Genomic DNA, 23545 nt, shown 5'->3' with positions numbered 1-23545 from the left:
CGGGAGAGGCAATTTCTTGTCTAAATAGCTGCTCCCTGGCCAGTGGCTGTAGTAGACCACCACCTGGTGGAAAGACTACATATTACACCCCCTTTCTAGTTGAATTGACAGGTTTCTTTTCTTTGGACTTGCTGTGATCTCAAGGAAGGACCGAAGACATCAGGGGGTTGTCTTGACTTATAAATGAATTGGACTTAAGTGAAGCAGGGCTGTGGAAAATCATCAGCCTCACTCTATCCTCCAGAGTTATCAGAATCCAGTGGCAAGACAGGTCAAGATTCTGGTGATGGCCCCAGATGTAGTGGAAGACCTTGGCCTTTTTAAGCTCAGGTCTTTCCCAGGTCTCAGTTTGTCTGAGGCAGCTCCCATTGAGTGATTTAAGGTTTTTGGGTTTTAGCTTGTAGACTTGCAAAAAATAGAGCCCATGATCTGTGTGGACTACTATTGTAATACTTCCATTGTCACCTGGGAGACCCATGACATACATATACAACCTTATGTGTGTCACACAGAGACCAAAAAATGGAATCACTGCACTCAATTAGTTTACATTTTACTGGAACACAACATTTACACAAGTAAGTAAATACCAAGAATGACCTCCTACCAACTCCACTTACCATATCCTATTCTTCCTCTCTAAAGCCTAGCTCAAATGCCATTTCTGCCATGAAGCTTTTTTGGATTATCCCAACCCGTGGTTGAATTTGTCTCTGATAAAATACCATAGTCCTTTATTTGTACCTCTTTTATGAAACGCAGCATTGTTGCCTTGTATTGAAGTTAATTATAGTAACATTAACAATACTTAATTTTCCATTCCGTGTTGCTGTTTCCAAAGCACTTTTACTTCCATTATCTCATTTGTTCCTGACCAATATCCTTGTCTGATGGACAAGGCAGGAATGGTTCTGACTCAGATGCCAGTGGTCTTTCCACTTCACTGAATACTACACTCTCTTGCTGCAAAGTAGCTTATCACAGAGGACTAGACTAAATGAAATCCAAGTTCAAGTCCTTTCTAATTTTTTAATTCTATGTTTTATGTTCTAATATTATTAAATATTTCATATACACATAGAATATTTATGTATGTATTTAAAATCCCTCCCAGATCTTACAGTCTCTTAATCCACCTACTTCCCCCCTATCTTCTGTGACACAGCTCTTTCTTGGTTCTCCTACATGTCTGGTGACTCCTATTTAGTTCCCTTAGTTGTATCATTATTCCTGTTCCCAATAAGCATGGGGAACTATGATTCTATTGTGGATTTTTTTTCTCTTCTTTATATACTCACTTTCTTGATAGTCTCATCACTTCCCATAGGTTCAATGACCATGTCTACACCAATGATAACCAAATACACCTTTCAAGCCCTATTTTCTTTCCTAAGCCCCGGTATCAAATCACCAGCTTCATGAAGAATATCCCTACCTAGATGTCTATTGTAAATTATCTTAACCTGGGAACCAGGAACTTTTAAAAATATTTTTTATAATTGTATATATTTGGTTTCCTTTATATATAATCAATATACTTGGTTTCCTTTATAATCCTACATGTTTTACGCATTTAAAAACATTATTCTGGGAAGAGATTTATGGGTTTCACTAGACGGACAAAGGAGTCCATGACACCAAACAAAGAACTTCCAGCCTATTGATATTTCAAATACATGACCATCAAGATGGAGGACTAGACATTTTATCCAATCCTCACAAGAGATAAAGCAAATTCAGCTGTTTCTATGGTCTCAGACCACCAAGAACTCTAACAGGGCAACAACCTAATGAATTAATAATAGAAGACTAATCTCTAATCCCTAAGGCACTCAATCAACACTTCCTCCCTCACTGGACACCTTGCTCTGGCTAGACTACACAAACCATTCCATGAGTTTGCAACAGAATTCAACTCTGACCCTCCCACCTTCCCCTGACCCTATGTAAGCAGGAAGTGTTCTCTTCCTGAGACTACAGTGTGCTATACTTTAACAGTGCTCAGTTAGAAAACTGAGGAACAAAGAAAACTAGCACAGAGTGGTTGCATGCATGAAGAGCTACAGCAGAATTGAAGGAAAGGCTGAGGCATCACCCCCACCCCAACAACCAATCTAATTCTGTCCTCCAAAAAGTTGCTTGAGGCAGAGACAAAGCCTGGTAAAAAGAGAATTTCTTCATGTCAGAGAAGGCTGAAGCATCTTTGAGGTCCAGCTCCTGGGGAAGCTTCCATTAAAAGGGGAAAGAGCCAGAAAGTGAGCAACAGGGGAGCATAAGGAAAAAAGACTGAAATGACCTAAGATTTCAGGAGGAAGAAAATTCAGTCAAAGACCTTGAGCACAAGCAGATAAACCAGCAAGGAAAATATTGATAACAGAAGGGAATATGGTCTCCAGATCTTCCAAACAAGTCCACACATCTCTGAATAAATATTTAAGACAATGGAAAATAAATTATACCTAATGAGATAGAGGACCCTATAACCAAGAAATTACAAAATGACATCCAAATGTTCCCAGATAGCTCAAGAGAGAAATAAGGATTGTGAAATCAGAATGTATGACCTCTTGTTCAGAAGAATAGAAAATCAGACAAATAGAAAAACTATGAATCCATGATGGTAAACCTCATCAAAGAAGCAAAAGGCAGATTAACTAATTGGGAAGGCAAATACAAAGAAGTGAAGAATTATTTAAAAGAAGAAAAGCAAAAAAAAAAAACCAACATTGAAAGAAAATATGATCTCTATACAAGCAAAATATAATGATCTCAAAGTCAAGTTATGTACAGGCAGCTTAAGAATTATAGGTCTCCCAGAAGAACATGACAAGTAAAAAAAACATGAATACCATAATGCAAGAAATAATATAAGAAAACTTTCCAGAACTTGTGAACACAGAAAACAAAGTGCTAGGTAAAAAGATCCACAAATTGCCTCCAGAACACAACACACATATACACTTTATGCTACAAATTCTAAGACAAATAGTGATTAGATTTAACAATTCCTCTGTCAAACAAATTCTGCAGACAACCAGGAGAAAGAACTTAACACAACCCTAAGAACAACAGAATAACAGTGTGGCATAACAAAAAAGAACACTACCTCTGAGTAAGAAGCCCTAGGTTCAAATCCCACCTCTGATCTTTACTGCCTTGTGACTGAAAGTCAATTAATTTTCCTGTGCCTCAGTTTCCTCATCTGTAAAATAAAGGAAATAACCTTGATAGCTCCTTTCCAATACTAAATTTATGAGTCTGAGATCCTGGGATAGCTTATTTAGAAAATTCCAGAGAACTCTCTAAAATCAAATTTACTAGCTTCAGTAAAGGGACAGACCACAAAATGAGTTCACAAAAACCTCCAGCATTTCCATACACAATAAAAACTAGGAGGAAGTTGAAAGAGAAATTCCATTCAAAAAAACTACAAAATGAATAAAATACTTGACATTTAATCTGCCAAGATGCACTCCAATTATATGTAACTATGAACTACAACTATAAAACACTCTTACAGAAGTAAAAGAAGATTTAAATAATTGGAGAGGTGTTCATTGTTCATGGTTGGACCCCATAGATATAATGAGTATGGGGAAGTCAGAAAAATGTTAGTAAATATTTATTTACTGTTGTAAGAAGTAGAGCCATGGGAAAATAAAATGTAGACCATCAAAGGCTGTGACCTATAGGAGCCTAACCTGGGAGAAGGGAGAAACTGCATGTCAAGCTACTGAGCTGAAAGAGGAAGAAAGAAATATGGGGATAGGGGGAAGAGAATGAGCATTTATATGACATGCCTATTGTGTGCCAGGCACTGTGCCAAGCATTTTACAAATATTATCTTACTTGATCCACACAAGAACCCTGTGAGGTAGGTGTTGTTTTTATCCCCATTTTATTGGTAAGGAATTTGAGGTGAATAGAGATAAAGTGACTTGCCTAGGGTTACACAACCAGGAAGTGTCTGAGTCTGGATTTGAATGCAGGACTTCCTGACTCCCAGAACAACACTCTATGCACAGTGCATCCTAACTGGATAGGAGAGGCAAGATCTTTGGGAAAACTGCTTCCCAAGCTAATGGGGATATAGTAAGACTTCCCATTCTACCACTTTATTGACTGTGATATTAGGGGAAATGAGCAATAGCTCTCCACTGCCAAAAACTCCTGGGAACTTTTGTTCCCTTGGGTGTGAGCTCAACCATAAAAGCCTGGGTGGCTATAGTCATGGAGATGGCTGAACTGAGCAGCCCGCCAGAGCCCAGTGTTTTATTACTCTGACTTTCTAATTCTGATTTCTTGTATGATTTCCTGTACTCTAGACTATAATGAAAGTATGTTTCCCTTGGCTCACAAGAAGTAGGAAGGGAGATAGGAATCTTAATGAGAAATGAGGCACAAGCCAAGAGGCCTAGATGGGAACAAAATAATGCCCAAAATTTGTGATAAGCTTATGGAATGCTCAGTGAAAGTGGAATTTTACCTTTTAAACTCCAGACCCAGCCTAGAGGAGCCTAGGAGATCTAGAGGTCAAAGAGACAATTGAAAGGTCCTTACTGCTGTTGGGATGATTTCCTAAACTCTTTGCATTATGGGGTCATAGATTTAGATCTGGAAGAAGCCACAGAAGCCAATTAGCTCAACCCTTTCATTTTACAGAAAAAGAACTGACCTCTGGCCTCAGACACTTAACACTTCCTAGCTGTGTGACCTTGGGCAAGTCACATAACCCCAATTTCCTTGCCTTCCCACCTCCAAAAAGAAAGAAAAAAAAGAAAAATAACTGACCCCAGGAAGGTCAAGTAACTTACCCAAGGCTTGTCAGATAGGAAGCTACAGAAACAGGAGCAGAAAGAACTCAACATCTCAGAACAATTTCTCTTTCCACTGTCCCACAAGGCTTCATAATAGTCTTTTACCTGTGACAGATACCTAACCACTCCCCCTACTTTATGGGTGTTTTGTACTGTACTCTAGTGGTATCAAACCCACCTAGGGCATGAACCAGATTGAAATGTAATTGGAAGATATTTAACTAAATAAATAAAGATACAGTAAAACATAGATAATGTCAGTAGGTGGTTTTTTAAGTCAATAGGGGTCCTTATGTATAATTTAGTGGTCATCTTTTCTATTTGAGTTTGATGCTACTCCACCCAACAAACCTCATCTGAGCTGTAAGGATGACTCTCAGTCCCAGAGCACAGAAGATGAAACATACCCTCTGTCAATCTGAATTAACTCAAAGGCAGACAAGATAGCAAAAATTATGGTTGTTAGTCAGGACAGGGAGCTGCAACTGGGATTCTACGAAACAGCAAGTGCTGGGAGGCCAAAGACGGGACTGGATTCAAGGTTCTCATAAAGTATTTGGGTAGAGGAAGAGGGGCTGCAGATGCAAAGGTATTGGGATGTTCAGTGGTTTCCCAAAGTGAATTGTCTTGTATAACAACAGAAAGTCCCTCAAGAAAGGTAGGGAATCCAGAAGGGGAGAATTTAGGACCATTTTAGAAAAAGTCTGAGGCTGGGAGTGACAATGTCTGGTCAGCCTCAGGCAATTCATAGATCTACAAAAAGGGACAAGGCTAGATTCAGTCAGCTGTGTTTGACACCCTCTGTTAAGGTGGGGGACTGTGAGTGTGGAATGGGGTATACTTGGCCACGTGGTCTCTGAGTCAGTTGATTTTACTTAACTGTTTTCCTTTGTTATAAAGTACAGTTCAGTGGATTTGGGGCGAGTATATCAGGAAATGAAAACAAAAGACATCAATACACTTTTCCCCAATTAATATAGAGTAAGATAGCCCATTACCATGATTATACCTATCTTGGCTGATCATGGTGGCTGTACTTAATTCTCATCTCTGTTCTTAGAATCTTTTGCTTTCCTTCAGGTTTCAGCTCAGCCACACTCCTCTATTCATTCCTTGCTATATATAGCCTATTTCTTTTTCATTTAACTCTTATTATACTTATTTGTATAGACTTTACTTGCCTTCCCCACATTTCCCTCCCTGCCCCCAATTGAATATAAGCTCCTGGAAGGCAGGGACTTTTGTTTATGGCTTTGTAGCCCAAGGCCTGTCATATAAGTAAGTATTTCATAAATGCATATTGAGGGACAGTTAGGTGGCACAGTGGATAGACCATTGGCCCTGGAATCAGGAGGACCTGAGTTCAAATCCGACCTCAGACACTTACTGTGTCACTTAACCACATTGCCTTTTTAAGCAATAGATAAATAAGAAATAGATGTGTGTTGAAAACCTTCCCTTAGCCTGGGAATTTTCCCAGTATTGATAGGAGACATGTGGTCAGTTCTCTCTAAGGCCCCCTCTAGACATAAAGCCACCCTAACCTTGTATGACCCATGCGGTGGATGAAAGAGAAGAAGAGGAGAAGGATTGAGTAGCCTTACCTTGCTCTGAATCCCTTGACTGCTGGCTCTGGACCTCTATCTACAACAAGGGAACCATTTAAGTCTCTTTACATTACATTTTTGTAATGCTCCATTACAAAAAATGAGGAAATTAAAATCTGGATAGATCCTACCAGGGTCTATTAAGTGACCTTCTTTAATGAGAAGTGTATGATGAAGCCCACTGAAGCTTCGGTGTGTGATGAAGCCTTGGTCCTTCTCCCCTCCAAAGTCACACTTTTACTCCCATTTCCTCCTTTCTCCTCCAGGAACTTTCGCCATCATTCCTTCCCTCATTCCCTCCCTTTCTCTAGTAGTCAATGATTGACTGCAAACATGCCTAGATCTCCCCATCCTTAAAAAACTTTCACTGGACCCTGCGACCTCCTCAAGCAATCATCCTCTATTTCTTCTCCCTATCATAGCCCAAGACCTAGAAAGGGTCAACAACTCTTACTCCCATTTCTCCATCACTAACTCCCTCTCCATCCACTTGTAATCTGGATTCCCAACCTAGTACTTTACTGAAACTGTGCTCTCATAGGTTACCAATGATTTCTTCACTGCTAGGTGCTATTCCTCCTTACCTTTTGGCAATTTTTGATATCTTAGATCACCCATCTCTCCTAGACACTCTTTCCTCCCCTTGGCTTCCATATAACTGCTCTCTTTGATTTTCCTCCAACCCATTTGTAAGAGCCTAATTAGGCTCCTTTCTAGGATAATCATCCTCTTTCCCACTAACCAGATGCCTTCCAAGGCTTTGCCCTAGGCCCTCTTCTCCTTTCTATATTCTCTTCCCTGAGGAGCTCATCAGTTGCTATAGGTTCAATTGTCACCTCTACTGGGTGATGCCCAGGTCTATCCAGCCCCTTGAGTTCCAGTCCCATATCACCGCCTTCTTATTTGAAGTACCATTGTCATCTCAAACTCAACTAGACTCCAAAATAGAACTTGTATTTCTCCTTCCCCACCCTGTCCAGCCCAAATCCATTCTACATTGAGGGAAATGAGGGGATTAGGACAAGTGGTTAATTGTGGCATTGTAACAATAATGCAATATTCACAACAACCATGGTATTTATGAATATGCTGGTATAGTTGTGAATCACAAAATGTAACAGACTCTCTACATGGAGGACAGAACCAAAGCTTTTAGTTCCAGAACCAGAAAGTCAAAGTCATCACAGTAACCACAAAGTCGGTACACATGGTTAATGCAGTGAACACCCACATTCCCAAGCCTTCACAACAGAACAGGCTCCCTTAAGCAGGGATCTCCCTCTTTCACTCATGGTAGCTCCTCAGCCTGTTTCTTGGAAGCTCTCAGCAGAAGTTCCCAGAAGAGGAATTTCAGCAGAAGTTCCTAGAAGAAGTCTCAGGAGAAGCTAAGTTCTCAGAATCAAAATCACTTTCTCCAGCCTCCACACAGCTTGATGAAATTCTTAATCTCTCTCTTTCCTCCCCCAACCCCCCAGTAGCTGCTCTGCCTCCATAATGCTTGATCCAAGAAGTTCTGACTGCCCAGCTTGTGCTCTTCCTTATATAAGGTATTAGCTCCTCCCTGTTCCACCTCTTCCTATTATGTCATACCTTCTGTTTCTTTAACAGAGGCTTGATAGAATTAACTTGAAACTAAGTGCTAAATACCTATTTGCTTGCCAATCAAGAGCATGGAAGATCTTCAAATTCCATTAACATTATAGGCAACTGAGTGAAGGACATTGACTCCATCTCCCCCCTCCCACCCCACACACTTAATAGTATTTTATTTTTTCCAATTACATGTAAAGATAGTTTTCAACATTCACTTTTATAAGATTTTGAGTTCCAAATTTTTTCTTCCCCTTCCCCCTCTCCAAAACAACAAGCAACCCAATATAAGCTATACATGTGCAATCATATTAAACACATTTCCACATTAGTGATGTTGTAAAAGAAGAATCTGAACAAAAGGGAAAAACCATGAGAAAGAAAAAAAGAGAAAAAATAGTATGCTTCGATCTGATTCTATAGTTCTTTCTCTGGATATGAGTAGCATTTTCTATCATGAATCTTTTTGAATGTATTGCTGAGATCACTGATCATTGTATTGCTGAGAAGAGCTAAGTCTCTCAAAGTTGGTCATCGCACAATGTTGCTGTTACTGTGTACAATATTATCCTGGTTCTGCCCCCTTCACTCAGTATCAGTTTAGTCTTTCCAGGTTTTTATGAAATCTGACTGTTTATCATTTCTTATAGAACAGCACTATTCCATTATATACTTATACCATAACTTGTTCAGCCATTCCCCGATTGATGGGCATCTCCTTAATTTCTAATTCTTGGCTACCACAAAAAGAACAGCTATAAAAATTTTTGTACATGTGGGTCTTTTTCCCTTTTTTATAATCTCTTTGGGATACAGACCTAGTAGCGGTATTGCTAGATCAAAGGGTATTCACTTATTTATAGCCCTTTGAGCATAGTTCCAATTTACTCTCCAGAATGGTTGGATCAGTTCACAACTCTACCAACAATGCATTAGTGTTCCAGTTTTCCCACATTTTCTCCAACATTTATTATTTTCCTGTTTTGTTTTGTTAGCCAATTTGCTAGGTGTGAGGTGGTACCTCAGAGTTGTTTTGATTTGTAAATCACTTATGACTATGGATAGCTTTAATTTCTTCATCTGAAAACTGCCTATTCATATCCTTTGACCATTTATCAATTGAGGAATGACTTGTGTTTTTATAAATTTGGCTCTATTCTCTATATATTTTAGAAATGAGGCCTTTATCAGAGATACTGGTTGTAAAAATTGTTTCTTAACTTTCTACTTTCCTTCTAATCTTGGTTGCATTGTCTTTGCTTGTGCAAAAACTTTTAAATTTAATTAATACACATTTTGCACTTCATAATGGTCTCTATCTCTTGTTGGGTCATAAATTCTTCCCTTCTCTATAGATCTTACAGCTAAACCATTCCTTGCTCTCCTAATTTGCTTATGGTATCACCCTTTATGACTGACTTCATCTTGTGACTCAATTACGGAGCTAGCTCAGTTCCCGTATATTCAGTTATGGGTCTAGTCCAAATTCTGTCTTGTGAGAAAACTTTATTCAGTTATGGAAATTGGGAGAAAACCTTATTGTATTGTTTGAAGTTACCACTGCATGGCTGGGATGCTGGGCCACTTCTACTGTTGCTTAGAGACCTTTATCTAAGGACCTAGGTTATGTTGACCATAAACCCAATCATATCCAAAGATTGATGCAAGGAGTTTTCTCACAATTATACATCTCAAGCAACTCATATTTCTTATCTGAAAACTGACCCCACAGTGACTGATCAGTTATTGTTTCTATGTTCCTTTGTTTACAGACACTTTGGGGAGTAGGACACCTCCTTTTCTGGTTTCAGGGAATTTTACCTATTTGCTCTCCCCCTCTCAATTTGACCTTTTAATTAATTGGCCTTATTTGAGTAATTATTTTTAATGTATAAAAGTCTGCCTCTCCCTTTATTTGGAGTCCAGGCCTAAGCTGAAGAGTCTGGTCCTGGTTTGTTGGGCAATTGCCATGCATTGCTTAATAAATTGATATTCTGGGGCTGCTGAGTGGCACAGTGGATAGAGCCCCAACACTGAAGTCAGGAGGATCTGAGTTCAAATCTGGCCTCAGATACTGTGACCCTGGGCAAGGCACTTAATCCTGATTGCCTACACCAAAAGAAAAAGTTTTTAAAAAATTCAATATGCTCAGATCAAACCTTTGTTTCCTCAGTTATATTGTCTTCCACACATCACATCACTCAAAATTCCCTATTTCTGTCTTAAGAAACCACCATCCTTCAAGTTACCCAGGTTTGCAATCTTGAAAAGATCTTTGTGTCTCCTCCTTTAATCCTTCCCCACCCCCAACCCCTATCGATTACCAAATCTTGTCAATTCACTCTCCATAGTTCTTATAATCATTTATTTCTCTTCACAAAAATAAAGAAAACAATACAGTCCTTACTCTCAGAATGGTTACAGTTCAGAATGAAGTAAAATCTTGGTTCTGGAAGACCAGACAGTGAGGCCCGCTTCCCTCTTCTCTGTAGATGAATTGTCAGGCAAGTCAATAAGGAAGGAAGAAAAAGAAGAAAATATGTTTCTCTCTGCACTCCTGAGTTCACCAGCTCTCTCTCCGTAAGAGGAGATCATCGTGACTGAGCCCTTTGGAACATTGTAGTGATCAGTTATTCTGCCTTTCAAAGAAGATTAGCATAGGTTTATATTGCTGTGATTATACAAATTATTCTGGCTCTGCTTATTTCACTTTGTATCAGTTCATACAAGTCTTTATGGGCTTTTTCCTAAGAGAAAGTTTCAAGGGAGTTACTGGGGAAAGACTGTGGTGTAAAAAAATTAATAATGATGACTAAAAATTCTTTTTAATTTTAAATTAGGGGGAAGGATCATCATGAGAACTTTTTTCCCCATAGCTGCAATACCTTGTATGTCCACCTGTGGGAGCAGGGGTGTGTGTGTAGGTGGGTAGGGGGATGAGGGTGGGTAATGCTTAGAAACTGCCCAGCTCAGGCCACAATGATGGGCTTTTCTCCCAGGAGGCATATTTTGGCCCCTTTGTCTTCTCAGAACGTGACCCATAGAGCGTCAGCCCCCAGTATAGCTCTCAGATTTCAGTAAAACTCCAGAAGCAGGGTGGATGTGATATTGAACTTGGCCCCTGGAGAAGGCAGCTGCCGCCCCTTAAACAGGCTTCCTGTTGTGATAGTTGAAGACTTCAGGACAAGATTAGGGAGGAGGGTGGTCTGAGTTGGGAAGTGGAGAGAGAGATTGAGACTTCGAGACAAAAAGACAGAAAGACAGAGACAGAGGGAGAGAGAGAGACAAAGAGATAAACAGAGACAGAGAGAGGGTCACATAGCTAATAACAGGCAGAATGGGAACTCTAAGCTGCAGATTCCCAAGCCAGAGCTCTTGCCATTTCCTGAGCTGCCCTCCATGTCTGAGACTTATAATTACAAAATAAATCACATCCAGGTTTTATAGGTGAGTCCCTTGATAGATGGCATTCCCCCCATGGGTGCAGATGACCACATGCCCATGCCTGATTGTCATGTTCTAGAAATCTCATGCAGACGATATCCCGGATGAGGGTTCCCAGTATAGGCCCTTCTCTGGGTCTTTTTCAATGGTGTGGACATGAGTGGAGCATAAAACAAGGGATTCTGGGGCCTGCTCCAACCGGACTATAAGAGTCAATTGTGAAATTTTCAGCATGAGCATTTAGACCTCAGAAATAGGCCCTCCGAATCAGGGCTTGATTTATTGCTATGCTAATTGTCTAGACTTAAGTGTTAATAGTGCAGGTGAAACTTAAAAGTGTGTGCATACGTGTTTTTGTCTGAGAGGCTGATGGTTAAACATTTACGAGTAGACCCTTTTATTGCTTGAGCTCAGTAATTGAGTAAGAGGCTCAGGGAACAAAGTCATAACCAGAGTAATGAAAATTGGCTTTTTAGAGAGGGTTTTAAGGTTGCAAAGTGTTTTACAACCATTCTCATTTGAGCCTCATAATACCTTTGAGCACACATCTTTCTTGCTGTCCCTTGCTCTTGCTAAGGGACCAATAATACATTGGTGAGATATTACCAGATGTAAGCCACAGACTACTTGTACCCATTAATTGGACCCTCCTTGATCTCTGGATTATGTATACCTTGGATTCTTTGGAGAGCCCTGGATTTGCAACCATATGATATCACTGGGGAAAGATTTAAGAGAAGGGGCTTTGTTCTGGGGAGCAGCCAGATCTTTAAACGTACTTTGCAATTTTCCACATTCATTCTAGTCCCTTCTCTTCCCCCAGTTCAATTTCAGGCCCAACTCATTGTCCTTCGGTGTTTGTCCCAGACTGCCTCAAGTCTCTCCCCACTCCAACCCATCTTCCATTCATTGCCAAACTAATTTTCCTTAAGGGTAGGTCCCACCCATGTCACTGCTGTACTTGGTAAACTCTAGTGGCTTTCTGTGGCCTTTGAGATCAAATATAGGTATCTGGCATTTCAAGTTCTTCATAGCTTGGCATCTTCCTACCACTCCACTCCTCTTACACGTTATTCCTCTCCTCGCAAACGTCCTCCAACACAAGAGTCCATCCCCTGCCCCCTTGGCCTTACAACACTAGTTGTCCTGCATGCATGGAATGATAGATGTTCTTACTGCTGCCTTAGTTTCTCTGGCTTCCTCCAAGGCCCACCTTAAATTCTGCCTTCTACAAGAGATCTCTCGGTAACCTTGTGCCATCTCTCACCCCTACGCTGATAGTACCTTCCCTTCTGAGACTGCATCCCATATACTTTGTATATTTCTTATACGTATACTGAGTTATTTACATGTAGTCTCCCCCTGAGAATTTGAGTTCCTTGAGGACAGGGTCCCTTACCTTCCTTTGTCTCTTCATTTCTTAGAACAGTGCCATTTAATAAATGCTTTCTGATTAACTGATGTGCTAACTGATAGACTGGCATGACATACACCAAACAACAGGCATTTTTCATTCATCAGATTTCTATCTGCGTGGGTTGTGAGGCCTCTTTTGAGGAGCCCTGGATGTTCTGAGCTTGCTGCACATGCAAGCTGGAGAGTCTGGGGGGCCCACCATCAATAAGGGCTCTCTTTCTCTCTTTTTTTTTTTTTTGGCTTTTTGGAGGGGGAAAGCCAAGGCAATTGACTTGCCCAAGGTCACAGGGCTAGTAAGTGTTAGATGTCTAAGGCTGGATTTGAACTCAGGTCCTCCTGACTCCAGAGCCGATGCTCTACTCACTGCGCCACCTAGCTGCCCCAGGGCTCTCTCTTTCATCTGAACCCTCCAGGATAGCAGTGAGCATCCATTCATCTTCCTATTTCATGCCTCTCCTGAATGGGGTCATTTGTGGTTGTATTTGTGAAGGAATCTCAAGTGAGTTCACCATGCCCATCAGAGGTTTCTTGTGAGAAGAGGGCTTTTAAGGCTATGTTTTCATCTAGAGTGAACAGGTTTGGATTCAACAAACCATCTTGTGTTCTCCATGCCAGTGGTTCTCAAAGTATAATCTGGGAATCTTAGGGGACCTCAAGACCCTTTCAAGGGATCTAGGAGGTTAAAACTATTTTCATAATATTAAGATGCTTTAATTCCCAATATAAAAAATATATATATATATTTTTTTTTAAATAAAAATCTCAATGTTTTTAAAAAAAATTTTGGAGGGGGAAGGCAGGGCAATTGGGGTTAAGTGACTTGCTCAAGGTCATATGGCTAGTAAGTGTTAAGTATCTAAGGCCAGATTTGAATTCAAGTCCTCCGACTCCAGGGCTGGTACTCTATTCACTTTGCCATGTAGCCTCCTCCCCAGTGTGATAAATATTGATAGGTATAATCCACATAAACAAAAACTCTTTAGGGGTGGAGAGGCCATCAATAATTTTTAAGCATATAAAGGAGGGGGTGGCCAGGTGACTCAGCAAGTAAGAGTACTGGCCCCGTGTCGGGATGACCTGGGGATCAAATCCGGGCTCAGATACTCAGCACCACACCCAGAAATAACTGGCCGTGTAACCTTGAGTAAGTTACTTAACCCCGATTGCTTTAAAAAAAAAAAAAAGAGTATAAAGGAGGGGGCAGCCAGGTGGCGCAGTGAGTAAGAGCGCCGGCTTAGTCATCAGGAAACCCAGGATTGGTTCCGGCCTCAGATACTTGGCACCCACAAAAAATAACTAGCATGTAGCCTTGAGCAAGTTACTTAACCCTGACTGCTTAAAAAAAAAAGAGTATAAAGGAGTCCTAAGACCAATTGTTTGCAAAGGCCTGTCCTTGTCTTCATTAAGGATGCCCTACATGGATCATCCCCATGATTATATTTAAAGTTAAGAAAGCAGGAATATGGGTAGTTCTCCTGATTTTCCCTGAGATTAGGGTTTTTAAGATTGTTTCACCTCCAGAACAAATATCCTCATCACAATTTCAACATTTTAAATGCCATTTCAAATTACTTGTGTAGGGGGTATGGACATGGTGATAATGGCTGAAGGCCCCACCCTACACATAGTGACAAAGATGGACCCACATGAGAGGAAGAAGGTAATCCCATCCCTGAAGGCAGGCAGGGAGAGGAAGCAGTGTCTGCCTCAGCAGGTAAGAGTATCAGAAATGATCCAATGGCAGCAAATACTTATTCCCCTTAAATTGGTCTATGATCCTCTAAGCCCAGAGGCTCTTAAAAAAATTTATAACTGTATTTCCATTAAAATGTTTCCTTTGAAATACTATGTATTTGTTTATTAATTTAAAAATATCACTTTGAGAACAGGGCCAAAGGCTTCCCTAGCCTGCCAAAGGGGTCCATTACACACACAGAGTCAAGATCTCCTGCTCTAGGCTCAGCTTAGGATTTTAAAATGTAAGAGACTCATTTGCATGTTTTATTTCATAATTCCATCACAAATCTGAGTCACAGCCTTGGAACAGCAAACCATTTCTTTATTGCAGACATGACTCACAGTTGAGGAGGCCCACCTCCAGGGCCCTCTGAGAGAGGACAAGGAGACCTGGGCCACAAGGAACCACCTGGCCCCCCATTCAGGGGCCTTGGAACTTTCCAGAAATTGTCCTAGGCAGTCTACAGCTCCTCCCATAGGGTTCCAGGGCTCTTGCCTACTCTTTCCCTCCCAGACACTCAAGAGTCCAGAGAAAGCCACCAGGGCAGGCTAGGACAGAGGTCCCTATAGCCCTCAAGGAAGACTAGAAATAAATAGTGAAAGTCCAGGAGCTCTGAGTAGGAATCTGAACCTCCCTGGGACCGGGGGCAACCCTCAAAAAGATTCTCTGCTCCTTCTCCAGCTCCCCAGGCCAGGGCTCTAAGAGTCTGCCCAGGCTCAGAAACAGGCTGGCTCAGGGTTCAATCCCAGGGAGCTGGATGAAAGAGAAAGGACTTCACACACCTCTCTGCTTGCTGGCACTCCCATGGCTCTAAAATCCACAGGTATACTCGGCCCCGATTGGGAAGGAAGAACCAGGGAGTCAGTAGTTTCCTTGGGCTTTAGCAATGGCTTTCTCCACCCGAAGGTACCAGGGCCCAATTCGAGTGTGGCACATCATGTCCTCAAATGCCTCCAGGCCCTCCATCACACGTAGCACGCCATATACTGCCTGGCAACGGGAGAGAAGGAATTGTTACAGGGACCCTGGGTCCCACAAACAGCCCAGAGGGACACAGAACTTTTAAAAATCCCAACCTTGGGGGTCTCATCTTTTGGCCCTAACACTAGACCTGGAAGGAAAGGGAAGCTGGCAGTGAGACAGGACCTCAGGAAAACTATGGTCACAACTCAGGATGTCTAGGTAGAGGTCCTCTAGAAGGCACGGAGACATAGCCCTGGAGGGTCTAACAAGCTTGGATGATAGCTGGGACTTTTCCCACCCCTTTCCAGGGGTTAGGAAATAATAAGGCACATTTTTCAAGTGCTGTAAGAATTATACATCACTTTCCACAACAATCCTATGAACAATTATCTCCATTTTACACCTGAGAAAACTGAGGCTCCAGAAAACAGAATGACTTGCCCCAGGTCATATTACTATTAAATCAAAGGATCACAGGCTTTGAGGTAGAAGGGACCTAACAGGTTAACACCCTTATTTTATAAGGGAGGAAAGTGAGGCTCTGAGATGTTACCTGACTTGTTCAGGGTTACCTGTGTGACCTTGGACAGAGGTGGCAAGTCATGATTTGAACCCAGGTCCTCAGACTCCAAATCCAGCACTGTGAAAGACTGGGATAGGGGATACTAGCCCAGAAAATCTCCTACTCCTCCCTGGGATACCCCAAACTTCTCACCAAGTCAGCAAGATTAGGCTCCTTTCCCCCCATGAAAGGCCTGTCTTCACCAACTGCCGCTACCCACTGGTTTGCTGCCTGGTACAGGTCCTCTCGGACATCATCTTGGAGATGGTGCCTGCACAGGAGGAATGCAGCCCATTAGAGCGGCCCCTCAGAGGCAGCTCACACTGTACCATCCCAGCTCCAGCCATTCCTCGGGTGAAAGAAGAGTCTCAGCTCACACACACAGCTGAGGGGAGGATGTGTGTGATGGCAAGGAGCATTTCTCACAAATGCAACCACCTCCTGGCTCTCTGGGATCATGAGTGGAATGAGGGACACTAGGGGCAGGGGTCATGGGAAGGATAATATTGGACCTGAAAGGGATCTGAGATTAGTAAGTCCAACCTTCATATTTTATAAAGGAAGAAACTGTCCCAGGGAGAAATGAGCTGCCTCACGTCACAGAACCCAGGTGTCCTGACTTCCTATGGCACATGTTAGAGCAAAACCAGAGCAGCAGAGCCAGGCTGGGACGGGGAAGGGAGGTGCCCTTCCTTCTGTTAGGGGCCTCTGCTCTAGGCCAGGATGAACCAAGAGGGTGACTGTGCCCTGCCCTCCACTGCTTTCCCCAGCACTGGCCCATGGCACCTCTTTCCTCAGACTACTTTCCCCCATGACTGTGACCCTCCAGCTCCTTCCAGGGACTGGGAAATTAGGGACTGAACTGTGCTTTAAGGGCAGGGCCAGGATTCTCAGTGGGACAGCCTGCCTACTTTTTCAGCAAGAATCCCTATTTACAAAGATTAGGAGGAAAGCAGAAAACTAAGAAACAATTTTTACAATCAGTATCTTCGATAACGGCTTCATTTCTAAAATATATAGAGAACAGAGTCAAATCTGTAAGAATACAAGTCATTCCCCAATTGATAAATGGTCAAAGAATATAAACAGGAAGTTTTCAGAAGAAGAAATTAAAGCTACCTATAGTCATGAAAAAATGCTCTAAATCATTATCAGAGAAATGCAAATCAAAACAACTCTGAGGTACCATATTACACCTACCAGATTGGCTAACATGACAAAACAGAAAAATGATAAATGTTGGAGAAGATGTGGGAAAACTGGAACATTAATGCATTGTTGGTGGAGTTGTGAACTGATCCAACCATTCTGGAGAGCAATTTGGAACTATGCCCAAAGGGCTATAAAAATGTGCCTATTCTTTGATGTAGAAATACAACTTCTAGGTCTGTATCCCAAAGAGATCATACAAATGGGAAAAGGACCCATGTGTGTAAAAATATTTATAACAGCTCTTTTTGTGGTAGCCAAGAATTGGAAATTGAGGGGCTGTCCATCAGCTGGGGAATGGCTGAACAAATTGTGGTATAGGAATGAAGTAGGAAGAAGTACTAGAAGAAATGATGAGCAGGCAGACTTCAGAAAAACCTGGAAAGACTTATATGAACTGATGCTGAGTGAAGTGAGCAGAAGCAGAACATACTACACAGTAACAGCCACATGGTGCAATGACTAACTTTCATAGACTTACATCTTCTTAGCAATACAAGGATTTAAGACAGTTCCAAAAGACTCGTGATGGAAAATGCCATCCACATCCAGAAAAAGAACTATGGAGTCTGAATACAGATTGAAGCCTACTATTTGCTCTCTCTCTTTCTTTGCTTGTTTCTTCTTTCTTATGGTTTCTTCCATTAATTCTAATTCTTCTTTACAACATGACTAAAGTGAAAATGGGTTTAATATGAATGTATATGTAGAGCCTATATCAAATCACATGCCATCTTGGCATGTAGGAAGGTGAGAGATGAGGAGAAAATCTGGAACTCAAAATCTTATGGAAGTGAATATTGAAAACTAAAAATAAATAAATTTTATTAATTTGTTTTTTTACTTTTAGTTTACAAGATTGAGTTCCACAATTCCTTGAGTTTCACATTTTCTCTCCCTCCCGCCCCTTCACCACCCATGGAGGTATACAATCACATATAGGATCTGCAAATACTTTCACATTAGACATTAAGAAAATAAATAAATTTTTAAAAAAGAAACCCTTGTTACAGAAGGTTCCATGGCCATGTGATTCCCTTGTTACTTCTTTGGGACCATGTGAGGACCCAAGTTAATCCTGGCTCTGAGATGCCCATTCTGATCCTCAGAAGACTGGAGGGCACGTGTCCCTCAAAGATCTCCATTCTGGAGAACAGGAAACCCTCCTGCCCATCACCCTGTTTCCTCCTTAGGACTCAGGCCACAAACACGACCCGACCTGGTGACAAGTGGAGACTTGATGCCAACCCTCCCAGAATCTTCAGTGCCTCTGCTTACCTGCTCTTCAGTCTCTTGCTGATGATGAACATGGCGGCTGCACCCACGTATTTGGCCACTGCGCCTTCCACAGCTCCAAACTTGCCTTCATGGACAATATAATCAAAGGAAGCCAGGGCTTCAGCCGGAGTTCGGTAGACATTGGGCGAGATAAGGTGCACCAGCCGGTCATCTGCCCACTGTCGCCACTTCATTTCCTCCCTATGGCGAAATATGTATGTATGTGAGTGCATGTGTGTGGCTATAGGCAGCTAGGTTATGCAGTGGATAGAGTGATGGATACTCAGGAAGACTTGAGTTCAAATCCAGCCTCAGACATCATTTAGCTATGTGACGCAGGCAAGTCACTCAACCTGTTTGCTTCAGTTTCAACTGTAAAAGGAGGAAAATAACAGCACCTACCTTGAAAGGGCTGTTGTGAGGATCAAATGACATAAGATCTGTAAAGTGCTTCGTGTGGTGCCCAGCACACAGAAGGAAGGCATGATGTAAATGCTCCCTCCCTTATGTTCTGCCTCTATGTTGGGGCTCAGCCCTTTTCCCTCCAAGTTTCTGTTACTGGCAATGCCATCTCTCTTTTTTTTTGGGGGGGGGGAGTGATAGGGCAGGGATGGGAAATAAGAGGGTTCTTGGTAAGACAAGACTTATTTTAAATAAGGGACAGCCTTCCCAGTAATGATAATAACAATAGCCAGTATGTATACAGCACTTTAAGGTTTGCAAAGTGTTTTATACATGTTAAATACATCATTTGATTCTCCTGGGAGGTTAAGTGCTATTTTATAGATGGGGAAACTGAGGCAGACAGTGGTTAAATGACTTACGCAGGGTCATACAGTTACTATCTGAGGCTAGATTTGAAATGAATTTTTCTTGACTCCAGGACCAGGATTTTATCCATTCTATACATCTAGGTCTAGTCACCTGTTCTAGGTAGAGACTATACCTATCATAGAATTAGAGATGGAAGACCTCTTCCTCAGAGGTAATCTGGTTCAAGCCCCACATTCTATAATTAAGGAAGCTGAGGCCTATCAGAGTGGGATGGTTCAGAAATTTTGTCATTCAGTTGTTTTCAATCATGTCTGACTCTTCCTGACCCCATTTGGGCAAAGATACTGGAGTGGTTTGCCATTTCCTTCTCTAGATAATTTTACAGATGAGGAAACTGAGGTAACCAGGGTCAAGTGATTTGTCCAGGATCACACAGCTAATAAGTGTCTGAGGTCAGATCTGAACTCAGGAAGATGAGTCTTCCTCACTCCAGGCACAGCACTCTATCCACTGTGCCACCTGGCTTTGAAATGGATCTGCTCTAAACCAGCAATTAGATTAGATGAAAAAAATAAGACTTAGAATTGGAAGGGATATTAGGGATCATTTAACTCAACCACCTCATTTTACAGAGGAGGAAACTGAGGTCCAAAGAGGGGACATGCCCCCAGGTAATCCATGGATTAGTGGTCAAACCAGGTCCAGATGCCAAGTCCAGACTCCAGGTCTCCTATGCTTTCTATAACATCACACAGGCTCAGGGGCTGCCAGATAGCGCAGTGGATAGAGTGACCTGAGTTCAATCTGACCTCAGACATTTCACATTTAACTAGCCATAAAGGTCAAATCACTTAATCCTGATTGCCTCCAAAGAAAGAAAGAAACAAAAACATCATACCGGGTCCTGGAAATTTCTAGAGGCCTCTCCCAGCACCTCCTGTCCTAGAAGAGCTCTTCCCACTAAACCATCCTCTCATCTTGGAGGCCTCAGTGCATGGGGCCACAAAGTAAAAAGATGATTCTTCTTGTTCTCACTATCCCCCATCTCCTCATAACTTACTTTTGAGCTTCTTTCCCAGTGTAGAGGCGCTGGTTCTCCTTCTCATTCAGCATGAGCCAATATTTATTGCCAAACTCAGTCACCTCCTTCCCCTGGTCATTCACTACCTTCAATGGTGGGTAATAGGAGATGATTTCCTCCAGGTTCTTCCTAGAGAATCAGTATCGTCAGCTCCCCTGCCACCCTTCCCACTGGTTGCTGCCCCCTCCCACATGAGCCCCTGGGTGGGTCAACCTCCTGACCAAGCTGTCTGAGTACCACTCCCCTCTGCCACAAGCCTGCTGTTCCATTAACTCCCTCCTTCTCTGGAAAACTCTGAGTAACTTTGAGGTCACTGGGAGAGATGTGGGGTCAGGAGGATAGTTTATAGCAATTGGCTCAATTATAAACCCATGAAGGATTTTTCCAGTGGACCTGTTCCCCATCTTTGCAAGTAAAATGAGATGAAATACTTATGATAGGAGGGGCCAAAGGTAGACACCCAGAAGCACCTCCTAAATCAAGAGCCATGGAACACTGCAGGAGGTGAGTGAAGGGAGTTGTCCCATCCAGTTTCCCTGGACAAACTTTAACACCTATCTTCACCCCCATTCCACAATGCAGGTCCAAGATGGGATGAGATGATCTCCAGGGGTCCCTTCTAGACTACAGATTCTATGATTCTCCAAGGGCCCCTTACCCAGACACCAGGTACGTCTTGAGTGCGCTAATGATCACGGAGGAGTCGTTAAGTTGCTGCTAAAAAGAGAATTACCATCTAATTCAGGGTAGAGTCGGGCTCTACAAGATCTCAAAACATTTTATAATAACACATAGTCTTGGCCAGAGAGGCATGGATCAAGTGGGAAGGGAAGGGAAGATGGGAAGAGTGTCAAGGTTCAGAATAAAGGTCAGAATCCTGGGAGGGGGGAGGTGAAGGTCCTAATACCTTCAGCCCTGAGCTATCTGTCCCCACACCAGTTTTATGTTCCATTGGGATTTGGATCCAAGACCCCCAATTTTGGCCCAATGAAATGGGGGTGGGAGTGGACAGGATCACTTACTAGTAATTCTCCTTCCTGGGCAAGCAGGATAGGCACCTTTCTGTAGGAGGAAAATTTAATCTCCTGTCTCCGGACAGGGTTTACCTCCACTACCTCATACGGCAAAGAATGAAAGTCCAGGAAGGCTCGGACCTTGCTGCAGAAGGGGCAAGTCTTGTACTGGTACAGGGTCAGTTGCAGACGGCCCTCAGCAAGCTGTAAATAGGAGACAGCGGTCTGTAAGGGAGGGGATTCACTCTTGAGTTCAGTCCTGGGAAGGCATGCTTTCCCAACAGCATGTCTTTATAGGAGAAATTGGATTAAAAAGCACATCTAAGGCAGCTTTGATCATGATAACAGATACATGCAGTAACGGAAACATTGTGGTGTACTGTGTATACCAGGGCTTTTTTTTTTAAGCACTTTTAGTTGTAATCAAAGCATAGACATTCTATCACAAACACAATTGTAAAAATGTACCTTTGGGGTGTTATTTACCCACCTTCCACCCCCTTAAAAGCTGTACACGATAATAAAAAATTAGATCAAGACTTCTAATCCTTGTTTATATCATGGACCCCTTTGTCAGTCTGATGAAACCTATCGACCTCTTTTCAGAATAACATTTTTAAATGAATAAGATCACAAAGGAAAGCAAGATAAAATACATAGAATTACAAAGGAAAGCAATCAAATTGAAATACAGTCATCAAAATATTTTTAAAAATCAAAAAATAATTTCACAGAACTCATTATGGGCTCAAATGACATCTATTACTTACAAGTTGTGTTATCCTGGATAAGTTACATAACCTTTTTGGTCTCTCTAAAATTAATGGGTTGGTCTAGATGGTTTCTAAGGCCCTTCCTAGCTATAAACTATACATTCTGATTTCCCTCAATATCTTAACAATTAGAAAGGTTGAAAGCAGCAGCCAAAGGGAAGTCAGAGGGAGGGTAGAAAGATGACTAAGGATGGGAAGTTTCTGCTCAACAACCAAATTCTGCCCCTCAATGCCTTGGATTTTATCTAAATGAACTTCATGTGAGTTTTTTAGCATCAGCTGGCAAACACCCCTTCTTCCTCCTTATTCACAAGATCCAGCCCTGAGTGCTGGGAAAATCCCACCATCCCTACACCTCACTCCATCCCCAGGAGCGGAAGGAAGGGAGGGGAAGGAAATAATAGGTTTGGTTAAGACCCTCGTTCTCGGTGGCTCTTTCCTGAGGAGGTTCTGGGGGTCCCCTTCATCTGTAGGCGTCTTAAGACCTGAAAGAACTTGAGATCATCAAGTCCAACCTCCTAGTTTTACCGATGGGAAACCCAAGGTCACTCACGAATCAAGGTGGTGACAGGACTCAGGTGTCCCGACCCCCGAGCTGGTGCCTCTGCAAAACACAGAGCGAACCTGGGGGCACGGCTGGGGCTTTACCCTAGGATAGCCTCCCCCCTACACCCAAAGGTGCTTCCAGGGGGCAGGTGGAGGATGGAGAGATGCTAGTGGCCAGCTCTGACCAGGCCCGAGGTGAGATGCCAGGGCTGCGCGGTGAAAATGTGGGTGCCCCCCTGCAGAGGGCTCGCTCACCGAGGCGGCTCGCCTGCCCTCCCGCCTCCTAGGGGGGTTGTCTCACCGGCTGTCTCACTTGGGTGCCCCGCCTCCTTCCCAGCTGCCCTCCCCCCCATCTCTTACCTTGGAGGCCCCGCCTACTTCCCCCCCATCACTTGGGGGTCCCGCCTCCCCCAACCTCTCCACCCCGGCTCGCTCTCTCACCGGGGGGGCAGTCTGCTTGGCCAGCTGCTCCTGGGATTTCAGACGGCCCCACACAGTGTGGCCGATCCCCAAGGCGCCCCCAAGGGCCAGCGCAGCCACCCCCAGCAATCTTGGGGTCCCCTTGGGCGCCGCCCCGGGCCACCGCCCCGCCGCTCCGGAGAGCCCGGCCCGGCTCTGGCCCCGGCAGCAGCTCAGCTTCCAGCCCACCGGCCTCGCAAAGCGCCAGCCCGCCCGGACAGCAGCCACGGCCACAGCCATCTTGACTGCGCATGGGCTGCAAACTCTAGGCGGGC

At 42.9% G+C, this 23545-nt stretch overlaps 1 protein-coding gene across 3 annotated transcripts; it reads right to left on the bottom strand.

The window, feature by feature from the left end:
- Nucleotides 1-10370: 10370 nt before the first annotated feature.
- On the bottom strand, nucleotides 10371-23545 carry PTGES2 (prostaglandin E synthase 2). 3 transcript variants are annotated; one of them, XM_069069522.1, is made up of 7 exons: nucleotides 23253-23539; nucleotides 21502-21696; nucleotides 21138-21193; nucleotides 20459-20608; nucleotides 18625-18825; nucleotides 16291-16408; nucleotides 14912-15602 (listed from the first exon to the last, which is right to left on the bottom strand). In XM_069069522.1, the coding sequence occupies exons 1-7, from the start codon at nucleotides 23508-23510 to the stop codon at nucleotides 15474-15476; spliced, it is 1107 nt and encodes a 368-aa protein (XP_068925623.1). In that variant the 5' UTR covers nucleotides 23511-23539; the 3' UTR covers nucleotides 14912-15473. The 3 variants fall into 3 exon arrangements, with proteins under 3 accessions (XP_068925624.1, XP_068925623.1, XP_068925622.1); XM_069069521.1 differs by having other exon boundaries at nucleotides 21138-21196; nucleotides 23253-23537; XM_069069523.1 differs by lacking the exons at nucleotides 14912-15602; nucleotides 16291-16408 and adding an exon at nucleotides 10371-10500 and having other exon boundaries at nucleotides 21138-21196; nucleotides 23253-23545.

Source organism: Petaurus breviceps, unplaced genomic scaffold, assembly GCF_028583685.1.
Source record: "Petaurus breviceps papuanus isolate PSGF00001 unplaced genomic scaffold, PetGlider_PUasm1.0 90779, whole genome shotgun sequence".
Taxonomy (NCBI): Eukaryota; Metazoa; Chordata; class Mammalia; order Diprotodontia; family Petauridae; genus Petaurus; species Petaurus breviceps.
Note: the sequence above shows the minus strand (reverse complement) of the source record. Positions and strands in the feature narration are given on the sequence as shown.